At 22.4% G+C, this 18238-nt stretch overlaps 5 protein-coding genes across 5 annotated transcripts; 2 read left to right on the top strand and 3 right to left on the bottom strand.

Annotated features, from left to right (window-relative positions):
* Nucleotides 1-760: 760 nt before the first annotated feature.
* Nucleotides 761-2365, top strand: PY17X_0618100 (serine--tRNA ligase, putative; the record flags this gene model as incomplete). The annotated part of the gene is made up of 1 exon (XM_726197.1): nt 761-2365. One exon carries the CDS (start codon nt 761-763, stop codon nt 2363-2365), a length of 1605 nt encoding a protein of 534 aa, XP_731290.1.
* Nucleotides 2366-4378: 2013 nt separating this feature from the next.
* On the top strand, nt 4379-8258 carry PY17X_0618000 (conserved Plasmodium protein, unknown function; the record flags this gene model as incomplete). Its single annotated transcript, XM_022955401.1, has 8 exons — nt 4379-6521; nt 6771-6889; nt 7032-7094; nt 7215-7274; nt 7423-7551; nt 7648-7816; nt 7992-8049; nt 8150-8258. 8 exons carry the CDS (start codon nt 4379-4381, stop codon nt 8256-8258), a joined length of 2850 nt encoding a protein of 949 aa, XP_022813183.1.
* A 1083-nt stretch (nt 8259-9341) lies between these two features.
* PY17X_0617900 (calcium-dependent protein kinase 4, putative) lies at nt 9342-11133 on the bottom strand (the record flags this gene model as incomplete). Its single annotated transcript, XM_726200.1, has 2 exons — nt 9342-10132; nt 10338-11133. The coding sequence occupies 2 exons, from the start codon at nt 11131-11133 to the stop codon at nt 9342-9344; spliced, it is 1587 nt and encodes a 528-aa protein (XP_731293.1).
* A 1503-nt stretch (nt 11134-12636) lies between these two features.
* Nucleotides 12637-14772, bottom strand: PY17X_0617800 (tRNA-guanine transglycosylase; the record flags this gene model as incomplete). The annotated part of the gene is made up of 1 exon (XM_722115.3): nt 12637-14772. The coding sequence occupies one exon, from the start codon at nt 14770-14772 to the stop codon at nt 12637-12639; it is 2136 nt and encodes a 711-aa protein (XP_727208.3).
* A 1371-nt stretch (nt 14773-16143) lies between these two features.
* Nucleotides 16144-17980, bottom strand: PY17X_0617700 (transcription initiation factor IIE subunit alpha, putative; the record flags this gene model as incomplete). Its single annotated transcript, XM_022955400.1, has 4 exons — nt 16144-16229; nt 16378-16713; nt 16830-17082; nt 17495-17980. The coding sequence occupies 4 exons, from the start codon at nt 17978-17980 to the stop codon at nt 16144-16146; spliced, it is 1161 nt and encodes a 386-aa protein (XP_022813182.1).
* Between the last annotated feature and the right edge of the window lie 258 nt (nt 17981-18238).

The raw sequence follows: 18238 nt of genomic DNA, 5'->3' as shown, positions 1-18238 counted from the left end.
TCCATGATGCAAAATATTTCTACGAAAAAATTTGGTTGATTTTTAGTAAAACTTATTTTATATAATTGAGGGTGAATTAAAGTAAAACGAGTTTCCTCGCCCCAATGATTTATATATACATTTTTTTTTTTGATGAATGTGATTAATCTGGAAAATTAATAGAATTTAATAATACAAAAAAATAAATAGTTTTGTTAATATTATTTCTATGTATATAATGTATAAAAACTTGTTCGAAATAAGAATAATATCACGGAAATTATGACATAATAGAAAAAAAAAATATGTTAAAAGGAATATAAACTTAAAATTTGTATAATTTAATAAAAAAACAAAATTTATAGTTTTTTCCTATGGCTTCTTTGTTTATGCACAACAATATATTTTATATATTAATTATATATATATACTCGTTCAGTATATATATTTAATTTATTGATTATATTCGTCGATTAATTATTATTTTATTTAAAAATTTTGAAATATTATATTTCTTTGATTTCGTTATTTATTTTCTTTTCCCTTTACATTTTAATATATATAACTTATATTGTGTAAAAAGAAAAACGCTTAGATAAAAATGTATCATATTGATCAAATAAATTAACACGGAAACATACAAATAAATAAGCATATATATTATCTATGCCTGTATGAGCATATCTATGTACATAAATACAGTTGCTTGTATTGGTTACTTTGGATAAAACTTTTTTAATAAAATAATTTTATTTTCTTAACAAAAAAAACTCTGAAAAAAATGGTCTTGGATATCAATTTATTTAGAACTGAAAAAGGAGGTAACCCGGAAAAGATCAAAGAGTCAGAAAAAAACAGATTTAATGATGTAAGTAATGTAGATAAAGTTATAGAATATGATGAGAAATGGAGAAAGAGTATATTTAAATTAGAAGAGTTAAAAAAAAACATTAACCTAATAAATAAAACAATAGGAAATAAAAAAAAAGAAGATAAAAATGCAGATGTTGAGGATTTGAAACAAAAAAGTTTAAGCATGAAAGAAGAAATTCCATTGATCCAAAACGAAGAAAAACATTTATTAAAACAAAGAAATATGTATTTAGCAAAAGTAGGAAATATATTAAGTAGTAAAGTTGTAATTAATAATGATGAAGACCATAACAAAATTGTACGAACATGGGGAGAATGCAAAAATTATGAGGCAACCGATTTAGAAAAAAGTGACATAAACAAAGAAGATACTCCTAATACAAAAAGAGAAGTGAGCAATAATAATGATGGACAAAATAAAGTCAGTATAATAAGTGAAATAAAAAAGAAATATTATTATCATTATGATTTGCTAAGAAAAATAGGGGGAGTGAATTTTAAGAAAGGGGTTTTAGTAGCTGGACATAGAGGTTATTATCTTACTGGTGCAGGCTTTTTATTAAATAATGCTATTATGCAATATGCTATAAATTTTCTTGTAAATAAAAAATATACACCCGTATACCCTCCGTTTTTTATGAAAAAAACCATAATGGAGGAATGTGCAGAGTTAAACGATTTTGAAGAAACATTATATAAAATAAGTTCATCAAGTGTTGCTAGTGCTGAGGACAAAACCATAGCTACAAATAGTAATAATGTTTCGAATGAAAAATCAAACAGAGACGACTTATTTTTAATAGCCACATCTGAACAACCATTATGCGCATTACACAGAGACGAAACATTAGAATCAAGATATTTGCCTTTAAAATATGTAGGCATTTCTTCTTGTTTTAGAAAAGAAGCAGGTGCACATGGAAAAGATATTAGAGGTATATTGAGAGTTCACCAATTTGATAAAGTTGAGCAATTTTGTATCTCTTTGCCACAAACAAGTTATAAATTACATGAAGAAATGATAAAAACATGTGAAGAATTTTATCAATCTTTAAATATTCCATATAAAATTGTAAATATCGTATCAGGAGCTCTTAATAATGCTGCTGCCTTAAAATATGATATCGAAGGATATTTTCCTACTAGTGGGCAATATAGAGAATTAGTATCTTGTAGTAATTGTACAGATTATCAAAGTATTAATTTAAATATTAGATATACAGATTCAAATATAAAAATATCAGGAATTACAAAAAGCTCAAAAGATAAGAATGAGGAAAATACTAAAGATGAAACAAAAGATGAATATGTTGATAGTGAATATGAAAAATTTAATCATGATTTTCCCATTGAAAATAAAAATTATGTTCACTTGTTAAATGGTACTATGGTAGCTGGTCAAAGATTTTTATGTTGTCTTTTAGAAAACTATCAAAATGGAGAAGGTATTATTGTTCCTGAAAAATTAAGACCATACATGAACAACACTGAGTTTATTCCATTCATAGAATAACCATAAAAAAAAAAAAATAAATAATAATAATAATATATGCGAGCTTTATAAATATTTTATTACCTTTTAAGTATATCTTACTATTTGTTCTGGTGAATTATTTTTTTCACTTTATTTTATTTTTCTAATTTTTTTTTTTCGTGCATATAGCACTTTACTGCACAAATTTGCATTACTACATTAAATTTTATTATGTACATATTTATTATATCCAATTTATATTTTGGGGGGTGTGAAAATAATTACTACCTCCTATATCATAACTTGATAAAAAGAAGAATGAGCACAAAGCTGTGTAATTTTTAAAATAATATCATTATTATATATTCATAGGAAATCATAAATAATTCTCATATGGGATCTCTATAGGTATTTTGAGCAAAATAAATAACCTTCTTTTATTAGTATAGCTTTTATAGAAATAAGATTTTCAAAACTTGATATATACAGATACCTGAGTTACGAGTTTAATGTTTTTTTTTTTTTTTTTTTTTTTTCGCATATGTGACTAATAGTCAACTTGTTTTAACTTATTATGTATTAAAGACGTTCAAAATGTTACTAAAAATATGAAATGATTTTTTCTCTTTTTATAGAATTATAGTACAATGCATAAAACATATTTCACTATATTTGTAGGCAGTTTTTTAATACTTTCCTGACTTTAATTTTTAGAGGCTTTGCAAATTAAACTTCGTATTGAAAATAAAGCAAAAAATATTTATATTTTTTTATTTATTCGCATTTTTTTATCAAATAAAAAATATTATTTTCTGAATAAATGAATGTTATAGCTTTCTACATATCTCTAAAAGCAAAACGACTAATATTAGCATACTAATATGAAGGCTCAAAATATGCGTATTGTTTTTTTTTTTTTTTTTTTTTTTAATTTGTTGATAAAAATAATTGATAAATGTTTTAGTGTAACAATTGTCTAAAAAAATATGAACTTAATATCTTTTTAAACACACACATTTGTTCAAGAGGGAGAAACATATATACTTATATTATAGACAAAAATATGTTAATATATATTATTGAAATGTTTGTATTCATTTATTTATAAGTTTCATTTTTTGTTGAAAAGGATCCTTAATTTATTTATTCTTCAAAATTAAACAGACATACATATGCTTTTTTGTATGTTAATTTTTATTTTTTTTCCATGCACACTTTCCCACAAATAAAGAGTTAGGGGTAATTTATTTTACAGTTATTAAAAAAAATTTGAAACTGTTACTTTTATGATTATACGTGTAATATCTTTATTTATTTATTCATTCACTTTATTATATATATATATATATATATTTTTTTTTTTTTAAATCGATTATAATAATGTTAAAATAAAATGATTTTCGTGATTTATGAATTCAAAGCGTTCATCATTTCTTCTCATCATTTCTTCATTGATTTTACTCGCCTATTTAATATTGTTTATTCTTTGATCATTGATTTGTGTATTCATTTATAGTTATTTATATTTTATTTTTTGTGTTAATTGTTTGTATGCATTTATATACATGTATATTTATGTGTGCATTGCTAATATATTTTTATATAATATATATACAGATATTTCTATTTATTTATTTAGGCAGATTTTAAATTTATTTGTGTTCCCCTTTCTCTATTTTGACATTATACATTTTCCCTATTGTTTTTATCTGTTTGATTTGGTTTAACTTATCCACATTTATGATAAACAGTTGGATACAAAGAGGAAGGAAAACATATAATACTAATAAAAAAAAATATAATAATAATAATAAAAAAAAAATATAATAATAGTAATAGCAATAGTAATAGTAATAAAAATAATAATAAAAATAATACAAAAGGGGGGGAGAAGTAAAACAATACTATAGTGGTAGCAGCGGTACTAGAAATAATAACAAATTGTGAACAAAAGAGTGGAAATATATAAAATCAATTATTTGTTTTTTTATTTGTTTTTTATTTTTATTTTTTTTGTTTTTTTTATGTACATACCTCGAGTGTGGCATAGATATGTATGGACAGGTAGCAAAGGTACATGCAAATTTGTATGATTATGAAAAATATAATAATATAAAATTAAATGGTGTGAATAAAGACGAAAATAATAAAATAAGTTGTGATACGTCAAAACAAAAAAGTTATAAAAATTTCGAAAAAATGACAAACAATATATTCAGTGAAATGAGTAGTGTTCGTATAATCAGTTCTACAGATACTGATAACGTCAAAGAAATTGTGAAAGATGGAAATAATAATAATAATAAAAATAGCAAGCTCAAAAAAATGTTTAACGGAATTATAAGTAATAAAATGAAACATGCAAAAAATGTATTTGAGGAAGTAAAAGAGCATATTAAATATACAGCTAAAGAAGCTCAAAAAAATATGAATTATCCTTTTTGTAAATCACCATGCAATATTGAAAATTTAAAAAATACGATATATATAAATGACGAAGAAATTGTTATAAATAAAAATATTTATAAAAATATATTTACAAATAAAAGAAAAGAAAGTAATGAAAATCAAGAAGAAGAGGATGAAGAAAAAGACGAAGGAATAGTAGGAAAAAAAAAAAATGATCAAAATTTATTTGCATGTGAAAAAAGTGATATAATTATTAAAGGGGAATATAATTTTGGATTTAACATTGATGTTATTTCAGAAAATGAAGAAAATAAAATTATTGCATATGCATATGAAAAAGATACAAATAAAAAATTACCATGTATTTATAAATGGAGGCGAATATATTATGACAAAGAATATGGATTAATAGAGCAAATTTTGAATAATATAGAAAATCAAAATATACAAGGAAAAGTAAATTCAGACAATGATAAAGGATGTTATAGTAGCGAATATGAACTAACTTCTGATGATATTGGATTCAAAATATTTGTAGAATGTACTTGTATTAATAGTGAGCATATTGATAATGGTTCTATCAGTTCAGAAAATTATAGAGACGCAAATTTTGATGAATATGAAAAGGCAGAACATATCAATAATATCAGAATGAATAATGATAGAAATTTTTTTTACAATAATGCGTCATCTTTTAAAAGCACATTCAAAGGTACAACAAGAGAAAGTTACATGTCAGAATATGAAAAATTAGATAACAAAAAAGGTTATGATAATAAAAAAAGTTATGATAATATGCAAAATAGTAATGAAAGTGATGATGAAAATATGTTAAAAAAATCTACAAAAAGAGAAGTATTCAAATCAGATGATGAATTTTCTTTGTTTGGTAATACAAAAAATGAAAAAAATAAAATATTTTCAACAAAAATTACAAATCCATACAACCAAAACATATCTCAAACTATTGATACCAAAATTAATAATAAATATTATGGTGTAGCTATTGCTGAAATTGGACCATTTAATTTAAATACCAAAACAAAAAATATGTTAGAAACTATTATATATAATGATGCAATTAAATACCCTATATATATATTAAAGAAAGAAGACAAAATAAATAATAGTTTGCAAAATGAAAACAAATATTATGATCAAAAAACTTTTGAAAGTATTATATTTAATGAAAACAAAATTAATAATTCATTTAGTACAGATAATTATGTTGATAATCAAAGTGTGTATTCTAATTTAGAAGGGGAAAACGAATATATATATATGTTGCATATATATAAAAACGAAATAAAAATTATTAATCAAAATAATAAAATGAAAAATATGTGGAATTATAAATTTCATCATATATATCCATATGTAGAATTTATTAATACAGAACGGAAAACAGAAAAACAAAACACAAATGATGAAAATAATAATCACTTTTTATTACATGTTAATGAAAATGAGTCTTATAAATGCAAATGCCTATTTAAAAGACATCGAGATTTAATATCTATTTTATTAAAATACATGCACGCTAATATATATATTATTAATGAATATATATTTAATAATATAAATCATAATTTTGAAAAAACAAGAGTTAAAAATATTTTTAACAATGTAGATGTTAATTCAATTCTTGAAAATCTAAACAAAGAATTATTACTAAATAGAAAAATAAATCAAAAATATCTCAACAAAATTAATAATTTACAGGATGAAAAAAATGCGCTTGAAGATGACCTTAAAAATACGATAGAAGCATTTCAGATCCAATTAGGTAATTCATATATTTACAATACACTCATAAATATATTATTCTCAATATTGTTCATTGTCTGTTTTTACTTATTAAAAAATTTCATATTAAAAAGCAATATGTATTAATGGTATTTTATCAATATCTCATATCAATTTCTATGTTTTTATAATTACGGAATGGTTATGATATATACATTATTCTCATTTTTTTTTATATACTTGTACATAAATACACATAATATATCTCTACATATTTATACATCTATAGATACCGCCAAAAAGTTCAAGGATCAAAATGAATTGATAAAAGAAAACGAACGGCTTATGAAAGAGATCAAAATACTACAAGATAAATACAAAAATGTGGATTTATTTTTTAAGGACAAGGTAAAATATGCAAAGAGAAGAATGCGTCAACCATAATAATAATGATAATAATAAATTTCGTAAAATAAATTGCGTAAAATAAATTGCGTAAAATAAATGTGAATACATTTTTTTATTTGAACATTTTTATCCCATTTTACAGTATAAATTATTATTAAATGATATTGAAAAATATAAAAAATTAGTACAAGAAAATATGTCCAAGGTAATATTACAATTATTGGTTTTTCACTATGCTATAGAACACATTGAAAACATGTTGCTACGTTATTTTTATTCTATTTGCACACATATATATGTATATTTTTTAATATACAATTTACAGAATAACTCAAAAGAGGATCAAAAGTTCCAAGAGAAAATACAGTCTATCGAAAAAGAAAAGGTTAAAAAATATCATAATAAATAAAACACTAACATATGTATATATATATATATATATATGCATGACAACTTAGTTTGCTTAGCTATTTACCCCCAATATATTATGGCATTACACATATGAAATGATTAAAACTATTTTTTTTTTACAGATTAATTTATTAAATGAAAATAAAAAAATACATAATTTGTATTTGGAAGAAAAGAAAAATAAAACCGATTTGGAGAATAAAGTAGAAAATTTAAATTTAAAATTGGATCTTTTAAACAAATCTTTACAAGTAATAATTTTTTTTTAATAAATAATCCATAAAAAAAAAAATGCTTATATATATTTATGTCCACATATAATACATGAAATTTACTATTTTTATTAGGAGGAAAAACGAAAAGGGCAAGAAACATATGAATCTCTAAAGGAATTAAAAGAGATTAAAAAAAATAACAACTATTTACAAAAAGAAAATATCAAAATATCAAATGAAATAAATTTATTAACTTCGGAAAAAAACAGATTAACAAAATTGGTTGATTCTTTAGCAAAAGGTACAAATAAAAACATTTCGAAAGAAAATAACAATATATATGAACAAAACAAAATATATATTACACATTTATAAGTTAACTAAAACCTCAACTCTCTATATAAATCCATTTTGTAACAGTAAAATATTTGCTGAACTAATTTCTACATACATATGTGCCTTTTTTTTTTATACAGATATTGAAAAATCAAAAAAGAATGAAGCTTCAAAAAAAGACGATAATAAAACAGAAAGGTAATAATATGCTCATAGTCCTACATGCACACATTTAATTAAAAAAATTGTCTTTAAATATTCTAGAATATATTAACATATAATATATTTTTTTTTTTAGCAAACAAAATGATAAGCTATTAAAAGAGCTTATGTCTTTAAGGGATGAAAACGAACTGCTCAAAAAAAGGATTAAAAAAATTGCAAATTTTAGCAATACCGCCTCGTAGATTCAAGTTTGTATCATGTATATTCATGTTAATAACACCCCAATATATTTTTTACATACCTATGTATATGCATTTTTTTTAATTTTTTAAAAAAAAAATAAAAATGCATACATGTTTAGTTTCATATTTTTTTTTAATTAATTTTGATTTCTTTATAAAACATATTTGTTTCATAGCATAATATGCTAATGAAAATATATATTTTTCTTTTTTTCGTTTTTTCTTTTTTTAACGTGATAAATAAAAAAAGAAACCACATAAAATATATTTGTTACACTTTAATTATTGTCTTAATGTATTTTTTCAACTGAATAATAACTCTATATGCATATATATATATGTATGCTAATTTGTTTTTAGTGTTTTAATATAACGGGTTAGCAAAAAATAAAAAAAAGACGGATAAAATGTCGGATAAAATGACATAAGCAAATTTGTAAATAGCTATAAATAAAATAGTGTTGTATTTTTTTTTAAAGAGCCATATTAAAGCAATCATTATTTTATTATCATGGAGCATAAAAAGGCAACATATACTATATACATAATTAATAAATACGTATTTAAAATGTATAGAAAAAAATAAAAATGTGTATATTCCACGATATTTTTATTTGTATAGTTTGTATTATTATTAACTATTAAAATGGTTTAAATTGGTTGTATAAATATAAAAATAATGACACGTATTATGTGAGGTTATGAAAAGTTAAACTACGAAATAAATAAATGTTCGTAATGGAGCCAAACATATATTTACATAATGAATTTAATAATGGTATATCTGTATAATAGCAATTAATTTATTTTTTATGAATTTAAATTTTATTCAAAAAAATAATTTTGCATATTATATATTTATGTATTGAATAGTGGATGCAAATATGTATACGTGTAATGTCCCATTTTTTATCGGTATTTTTTTATCGGTATTTTTTTATCGGTATTTTTTATGCTTTATTATTATAATTTTTGGACTGATATACTAAGTTGTTTGGGATATTCAAGATGAAATTGGGCTGAAAACCAAATAAGTATTATACTCATACGTATATACCTATATGTATTTAGCCTGTTATACATTTAATAGTTACATAGTTTTATTAACATATCTCTAAATTCTTTAAAATCAATTTCTCCATCGTTATTCTGATCAACCTCCTTCAAAACAGTTTTCCAACAATCAGAACTAACATCTCCCAATCCAAACAATTGAGCTAATTCATTTGCAGATATTTTTCCTGAACCATCTTTATCAAATAATTTAAACGCCTTTTCTAATCTCTCAGTTGATAATAATAATTTTCTATCAATAGCAACTGTTAAAAATTCTGAATATTCTATATATCCATTTTGATCTAAATCTATAGAACTTAAAATTTGATCAACTTCAACTTCAATAGCTGCATTATCTAAATCAGTTGTATCATCTCCTTTTAATTTTAACAATTCTTTATATCCTATTATTAATTCATTTCTGTCTAATTGACCATCTCCATTTTTATCCATTTTTTTAAAAATTTTAGTAAGCTCTTTTGTTTCATCTATTGTTGTTAATTTTGATCCCATATATAATAATGCGGCTTGTGCTAACTTTTGTGTACTTTGAAATTGTTTTATATTTGTAATACTTAATTCAAGAGATGGAATATCAATGTTTACATTATCTTTGCTTGTCATTAATCTTATCCATTCATGTTCTAATGCATCTCTTGCTGATATTCTCACAGCACTTGTGTACATCAACATTTTTTTTATCAAATCTTTCGCTTTGTCACTTATTTTTTTAAATTGAGGTAAATCAAATGTATATTTTCCAGTCTCAACCTTTTTTAAAATGTCGTATTCGTTAGACCCATTAAAAGGTGGACAACCTATAAAAAAAAAAAAAAAAAAAAAAAATATTTAACATTTAACATTTAACATTTAACATTCAACATTTAATGATAACAATTTTTCCAAAGTATAAACAGGACCACACGCAATGCATACAACGTACTATTATCTAAATTCTCAAAATTATTTAAAAAACAAATCGATGCTATAATTTATAATAAAATTAGTTTGAAAGTTTTATACCTGATAAGAGAATATATAATATGACACCACATGACCATATATCACATTTTTCATCATAAGTTCCGTGTAAAACATCCGGAGCAATATAATAGGCAGTACCTATTTTATCTTTCATTTTTTTACTATATTCAAAATGGGTTGATAATCCAAAATCAATAATTTTTATAATCATATCTTCTTTATTTTTTGTTTCGAGAAGAATATTTTCAGGTTTTAAATCTCTATGTACTACATTATTTTTATGCATATATGTAATACCACTTAATACTTGTTTAATTATTCTAGCTGCATCTACTTCATAAAATCGTTTCCTACTAATAATTTCATCAAACAATTCACCTCCAGAATATACATCAGATACTAAATAATAATAATTATTATCTTCAAAAAATTCATATAATTTCATTATATTTATATGATCTAACATTTTTAATAATTCTACTTCTCTTAATAGACTTTGTTTATCTGTTTTTCTTTTAACATGCTTTTTGCTAATTACTTTAATTGCATATTCATGACCTGTATGTTTGTCTTTACTTAATATAACTTCACCAAATGAACCCTTTCCTAAAATTTTGATCCCTTTATATTGCTCATTAAATACTACATTACTATTTTGTATGAACATACCAGGTCTTAATTTACTATTATTAAAACTATTTTTAACGATTTCTTTTGATATACTAGTACTTCTTTCTTTCAATCCATTTTTTCCTTGGGTCCCCTTTAAATTTCTTTTGTTTCCCTTTTGATCTTCATTTTGTATATCACTCTGTGTAGACATTTCTTGCCCCATTTTTATTATATATATAAGTGTATATGTATTTATAATGTTTTTTTACTTAAAAAATGCTTGGCAAAAGATGATTTATGGAAAAATATGAGTTTTATATTTCCTTTTTGCAAGCATAAATATGTGTGTGTACACAATTGGAGATATGCAATTTTGTATGCATGTATAAATATGCAATATATATATATTATATGTAAACTATGTAAATATATGTTAGAGTGTGAAATATTATGTATTTATACACACATTTATATTATTATCATTTGTGTGTATATATTACATAATTTTCTTAATATGAACATACATGTACTTTAACTTTCCTATATTTTATGCTTAAATAAATTTCCCCCTTTTTTTTAATACTTGTGTGTTTATTTATTTATTTATTATTTTTTTTTTTTTTTGTGCATGCATAAAAAAAAGTACAAAAAATGCACAGCAAAAATAATATAAACTTTACGCACAGGTAACGAAAAAAATATACTATTCAATAAATATAATGATAAATAAAAAAATATATATATAATATATATAATCGTAAATGAAAATATTACATATACAGTGATACATTTATTTGGACATTGGTTTATATTTCTTAAAATGCTTGTTTGCTTAATGGGAAAATTATTTCAATTTTTTAATATATTTTATATGTAATGAATAAACGAAATAAAGTTTTCATATATTTTTTTTTGGCATAATGTAAAAAGCGCTAGCCATTAAATATTGTTAACAAAAAAAAAAAAAACAGGAGACTTAATATATCAATTTATTTATTCATCTACAAAGGACAGTAACTATGTCCAAAGGAAGAGCAATTAAGAGAATGGTCAAAAAAAAACATGAAATATATGAAAATATGTATTATATATATTTTTTTATTATGTTTTTTTTTCATTTTATTGGGAAATTACCAAAAAATTTTATTTTTTTTTAAAAGACAATCATAACATGAGCATAAGCTTTCTCCAATAAGACATAATTCATGCAAAAATTATTGTGCGTTTTATAATTTTTTATAATATATTTTATGAATATATTATATATATAATATTTTTTTTTTTTTGGAAAATTGCTAAGTTGCGCATATTTGAGGATATTATATACTCGCTATTTTCATATATACCAATAATCATATAAAAAATTAATATATTATTTCAAATAATTTAAAATTAAAATGAAATTTCATGGACTATTAAAATTATTCATATAATGAGGTATAGCATATATGTGTGCATTTTTTGATAAACATGATTAATATATATATAATGGCTTATATTTTGAAATTTTTTTTACAAATTTTAAGTTATTTTTATTTGCAAAATAAGTGAAACTATATTTTTGCATTAATTTTAAAATAGCAATATTGTAGAAATGGTAAAAGACACAAACACGGAAAAATATATGGAAAATAAAAAAAAAAAAAAAAATAATATTAAAAAATTTTTAAAAGGTATAAACTTGAAAAATGTACTATAAATAGATAAATTTTTTATAACTATTTTTTCAAAATTTGAGTTCTATATTGGCATATTTCAAAGCTTCTAATGCCCAAATTGGTAATCGCTCTTTTAGTTCATTTATTTTATCGTTTTTTTTAGTGGAAAATTCATTTTTTAAATTATCACCATAATAATCATAATTTCCTGTTATTTCATTTGTTTCGTTCACACTTGTGTTATTATTGCATATATTTATTAGACCATTAATTGTTGTCTTATTATTCTTAGATTCATTTTCATTTTGTTTATTCAAATTGGTATTTCTGTTTACTGGACTATTATCACTATCACTCATAATATCACTATCTGGGATTTTATAATTTCCATTTTTATATCCAATAACAAAATTGTTATATAAAGCAGTTGTGACAAAATAGTCAATTTTGTTCGAAAAAATCGATACTCTCATTAGATAGCAAAAATGAAGTGTAAAAAAAATATTATGAATTGTTAATAAAGTATTAACAACTGGATTTTTTTTAGTTATAAGCAAATGTAAAAATGATTTAGAATAATTACTACAAACATAACAAGAACAATTTTTAACAAGTGGGGTAAAATCATATTTATATTTAGCTTGTTTTAATTTTAATGTTCCATCATAACTTAATGCGGTATTAAATCGTGCTGTTCTTGATGGGTATACACAATCATACATATCATATCCTAAAATTGAACAAAATAATATATCCATTAAATATCCTATACCCATTATATATCTACATTTATTTATTGGTAAATAATTATATTTTAAATTGTTTTCATTTGAACAATGATTTATTATTTCTATAAATTTTTTTTTTTTTTCACCTCCACATAAACCCCCTATAGCATACCCATTTAATTTTTTTCGTAAAATAAAATCCATAGATTTATTTCTTAAATCAATACATAATCCTCCTTGTATTATTCCAAATAAAGTTTGTTCTTCTTTTTTGCCATGACTTTTTATACACCTTTCTAACCATCTATTTGTTCTATATGTTGCTTCCTCAATTTTTTTTATATCGCTTTCTGTGGCAGGCCGAACATCATCTAATGCCATTATTATATCGCTTCCAATCATATTTTGTAGTTTAATTGATTTTTCAGGGGTAAGAAGTATATCTTCCCCTTCATTTTGTTCTATGTCTCCATTTTGTTCTATGTCTCCATTTTGTTCTATGTCTCCATTTTGTTCTATGTCTCCATTTTGTTCTATGTCTCCATTTTGTTCTATGTCTCCGTTTTTTTCTATGTCTCCGTTTTGTTCTATGTCTCCGTTTTTTTCTATGTCTCCGTTTTTTTCTACATTTCCAGTTCCTTGATTTAAGTGTATACCAATTGGCTGATCACAATCTATTTCATCCTTTAAAAGCAATTGCATATTTTTATTAATAATTGAGCTATCATATATGTTATTAAACAATATTCCTTCTTCTAATATTTTAATTCGCTTGCTAAGAGAAACCATTTGAAACCCACCCGAATCTGTAAGCATCGAATTTGGGAATCTTATAAAATTGTTAATATCTTTATTTTTTTGAAATATAGTCATATCATAAATATTTGAAACATGATAAGTGTTACTTAAAATAATATAATTACATATATGTTTTACTTCTTCTTCTATTAGGCCTTTAATACAACATTTTGTACCTACAGGCATAAATAGGGGTGATATTATTATCGTGTTTTTTTTTATTTCTTTTACATTTTCTTCAACTATTGAAGTATTATCTATATACTTTTTTTTTATAACTATTACATTTAATCTTGCTCTTTTGTTTTTTTTTATATTTATTAATTTTAAGTTTTTGTTATATTCTTTTTTTTTCTTAAAATCTAAATCTAAATCATGTTGACCCCCCTTTTCTATCATTTCAACATCACTTTCATCTGAACTATTTAAATAGTTGGAAAAATATGAATTTTCTTCATTTTTAATTTCATTTATTTTATTATTTATATCCTTTATATTAATTTTTGAAAAATTTTCTTCAAAAAAATTAACAAAATTATCATATTTTTTATAGTCATTTTCAGTGAGGAAATCAAAAGGTAGTGGTTCTTCATAACTAATATTGGTATTACTCTCCTCTATGTTTTTTTTTATTTTTTTGAGGTTTTTTTCATTTTCTGTAATTGTAAAATTATTCATTTTTTTTTTTTTTTTTTTTTGTGTAACTTTATTTTGTATATCGTTTTTTTCGTTTATCTGTCCATTTTCCATTTTATTGAAATGAAAAAGTATCACATGCTAATCTCAAGAATCTTTAAAAAAATATTTTAAATCCAATTCAAATAATTAGTTGCGAATATTTATATAATAATATACAAATTTGTATTTATAATGAAAAATTGTAATGTTATAAATTTATTTAATTAATTATATTATAGTAAGAAAATATCTTTAACCATATGTTTTTTACCTACTATATATGACTTGATAAAATTAACATTTTTTTAAAAGTAAAAAAATGAAAAATAAAACCAAATGTATACATATATATATATATATTTATTTATTATATGTTATGAAAATATTCTTTCGTTTATTAATATTATAAGAGATATATTTTGAAAAATTGTTCCTGATATTATCAGTGCCTATATATAGAACAGCGTTTTTTTTTTTTTTTTTTTTTTTTTTTTAAATTAATAGATCTACACTTGATAGCAAAATATATGGAGAGTGCGCCTTGAAAAATAAAAACAAATTATATACCCAAATAAAAAATCGAAGATTTTAATTTTCAGAAAGTTAATGTATATACAAATATATATAATACTGGCTAATGATAAAAATAGCAAATTGGATAATGGTAAAAATTGCTGACTGGGTAATGGTAAAAATTGCTGACTGGGTAATGGTAAAAATTGCTGACTGGGCAATGGTAAAAAATAAGGATCCTTTTTATTAGTTAAAAAAAGAAAGCACAGCGAACATATTTTACAATTAAGACTGTGAACAAATTGTTAAAAAGTTGTTAAAAATAAAAAAGATAAAATGGCTTTAAACACATTAATTATATGATAAAATAGCATACAAAAGTATATGCATATTCTTACACTTTTTTTTTTTATAAAATAAATAATATAAATTAAAAAAAATAAAAACAAAAATTAGCACCATAAAACCAATAGGAGAACAATGCTCAAATGTATATATAATCACATATGTAAAAATATACATATAGTTAATTATTTTAAAAATACTAAAAAATGTAAAAAGAAAACACTAAAAATGTTAATGTCTTCTCGCGTGTGTACAAAGAGGGTTCATATAATTTATATTCGTTGGAAAGTTGTACATAAATAATTAAGCACCATATCAGTGTGTTCCAGGAAGGGGGGAAATGCACATATATAAATATGTTATATATAAATATGTTATATATAAATATGTTATATATATGTTTTTTTTTTTTTTTTTTTGAGACCCCATTTAAAAATAAAAGTATCATTTCGAAAATAGATAGTCGGGCCAAGGAATATATTTTTGTTCGTCCTTTTCTTCGATTCATAATTTTTATATTTGATCCAAATATTCATCTTGAAGTTCCATGAAATTTTCAAATTCTTCCTGTGACATATCTTGTTGCAGTTTTTGTGCCTCTATAAAAAAAAAAAAAAAATATATCATGAGAATATATAAGAAATGACGAACAACATACATAATATAGCTCATGAATAATAATCTGATTCATTTTCAATTAATAAAATAGTTATAAAGGTGTAAATAATAAGGAAAAGTGTTAATTACCGATAAGGGTGAATTTCTTGTTAAACTTTTGGATAAAGAAAAGTGGCATTTCTGATCCTTCGTGTTCATGTTTATCATTTGAGTTATTTTTGTTTTCAATTGCTTTGTTCTTTATATCATTAATAATTTTATTTTTTTCTTTTTTTTCATCGTTTACTGTATTAGTAAGTTTTATATGATCATTATTTTGAGTTCCCTTTAAATCATTTTTACCTTTCATGTTCATGCAAATTTTGATTTTTTTATCTGTTCGTATAATACTACTATTACAAGTATCTGCTTGTATTTCGTCTTTTTTCTTTCGTCCATTTTCGACAATCCTATTATTTATAATATCTGCAAAATGGTAAAAAAAATACTCAGCATTTTGGGGGTTTATTTGGATGATCATTCCGTCAAATTGGTAAAAAAAATATATATTATTATCTTTTATTTTTTATCTTTTATATTACCTATCATAGTATTGCTCTGCGAAAGCAGAGATGAATTATTCGTTTGCGATATTTCCGATGAGTTGTTTGTAACAGAACCATCTGAGGAAATATCTGTTACATATGAATTAGCTGAATTTAGTTTGTTCGTATTGAATTTTTCTGTATATAGAGGTATGAAATAATTCTTTAACTTCTCAATGTGCTCTTTTAATATGTTTAAATATTTTGTATATTTGTTGTACATTTTTTCAGTGCTCACATCATCCTTTTCCTACAAAATCAGCGAAATTTTCATTTTGCCATATTTCCGCCATTACACTTGAATTAAAAAAAAAACAAAAAAAACAAAAAAAACAAAAAAAAAGACGCAATAACAAGACGCAGTAACAAGACGCAATAGCAAGACGCAGTAACAAGACGCAATAGCAAGACGCAGTAACAAGACGCAGTAACATTTTTGCTTTCTTCTTTATATATCTAAATAATATTACCAAAATAACCATCATATGTATACAAAATTTTATATAAAAGAAGCAACATTAAATACATAGAATATACAGATATATGCACCCAAATGAAATATATATTTTTTTAAGAGTGCCAAAATGGAAAACTTGATAATTTTAGACAAAATAATATGTAATTGTCATGAAAATATTCATTTATTTTATAAATTATCTTACAATTAATTCAATTTTATTATTGCAAAAACAAAGAAAATGGGCATCATATGGATCAAGTGGAAGTATTTGAGCATCAAGCTGAGAATATGTTGCATTGCAAAATTTACAAATATATACATCACATTCATTTTTTTTTTTTTGAAGTTCTAATTCCATTTGTTTTATTCTATAATCAATTACATAAACAATATAATTGTTTAGACAATAATAAGTTTGATAATATGATCCTTTTTCATTATTTTTATATTTTTGTACTTGTATAATATATTTCTCTTTTAATAATTTTGATAAGATACTTCTTATTTTTTGCTCATTCATGTTAATACTACTTATTATATCCTTTTCTAGATATAAACATTCATTATGAACAAACATATCAAATATAATTATTTCTTCATCGTTCATAAAAAATCTACTAACATAGATCATTAAATAAAGAAAATACTTTTTTTCTTTGTCATAAAATATTTCCTTTGATTTTTCCATTTAATATAAAATCTTGAGAAAATGGAAAAATAAATAATATGTGAGATATTTGGAAAACTGAAAAAGTAGCACGCTAAATATATTCGTGTCTACCTTTACATATATAATCACATACATACATATATACCATTCATAATTTGGTAATAAACTTGTTTGTAAAATGATCTAGAATGTGTTGAATTTGTGTTCCTTTTTTTTTTTTTAATAAATTACCATTTCGTTATTTAAATTTTTCTTCTTGGTTTCATGATAAATCAT

This window comes from Plasmodium yoelii (assembly GCF_900002385.2).
Source record: "Plasmodium yoelii strain 17X genome assembly, chromosome: 6".
Taxonomy (NCBI): Eukaryota; Apicomplexa; class Aconoidasida; order Haemosporida; family Plasmodiidae; genus Plasmodium; species Plasmodium yoelii.
Note: the sequence above shows the minus strand (reverse complement) of the source record. Positions and strands in the feature narration are given on the sequence as shown.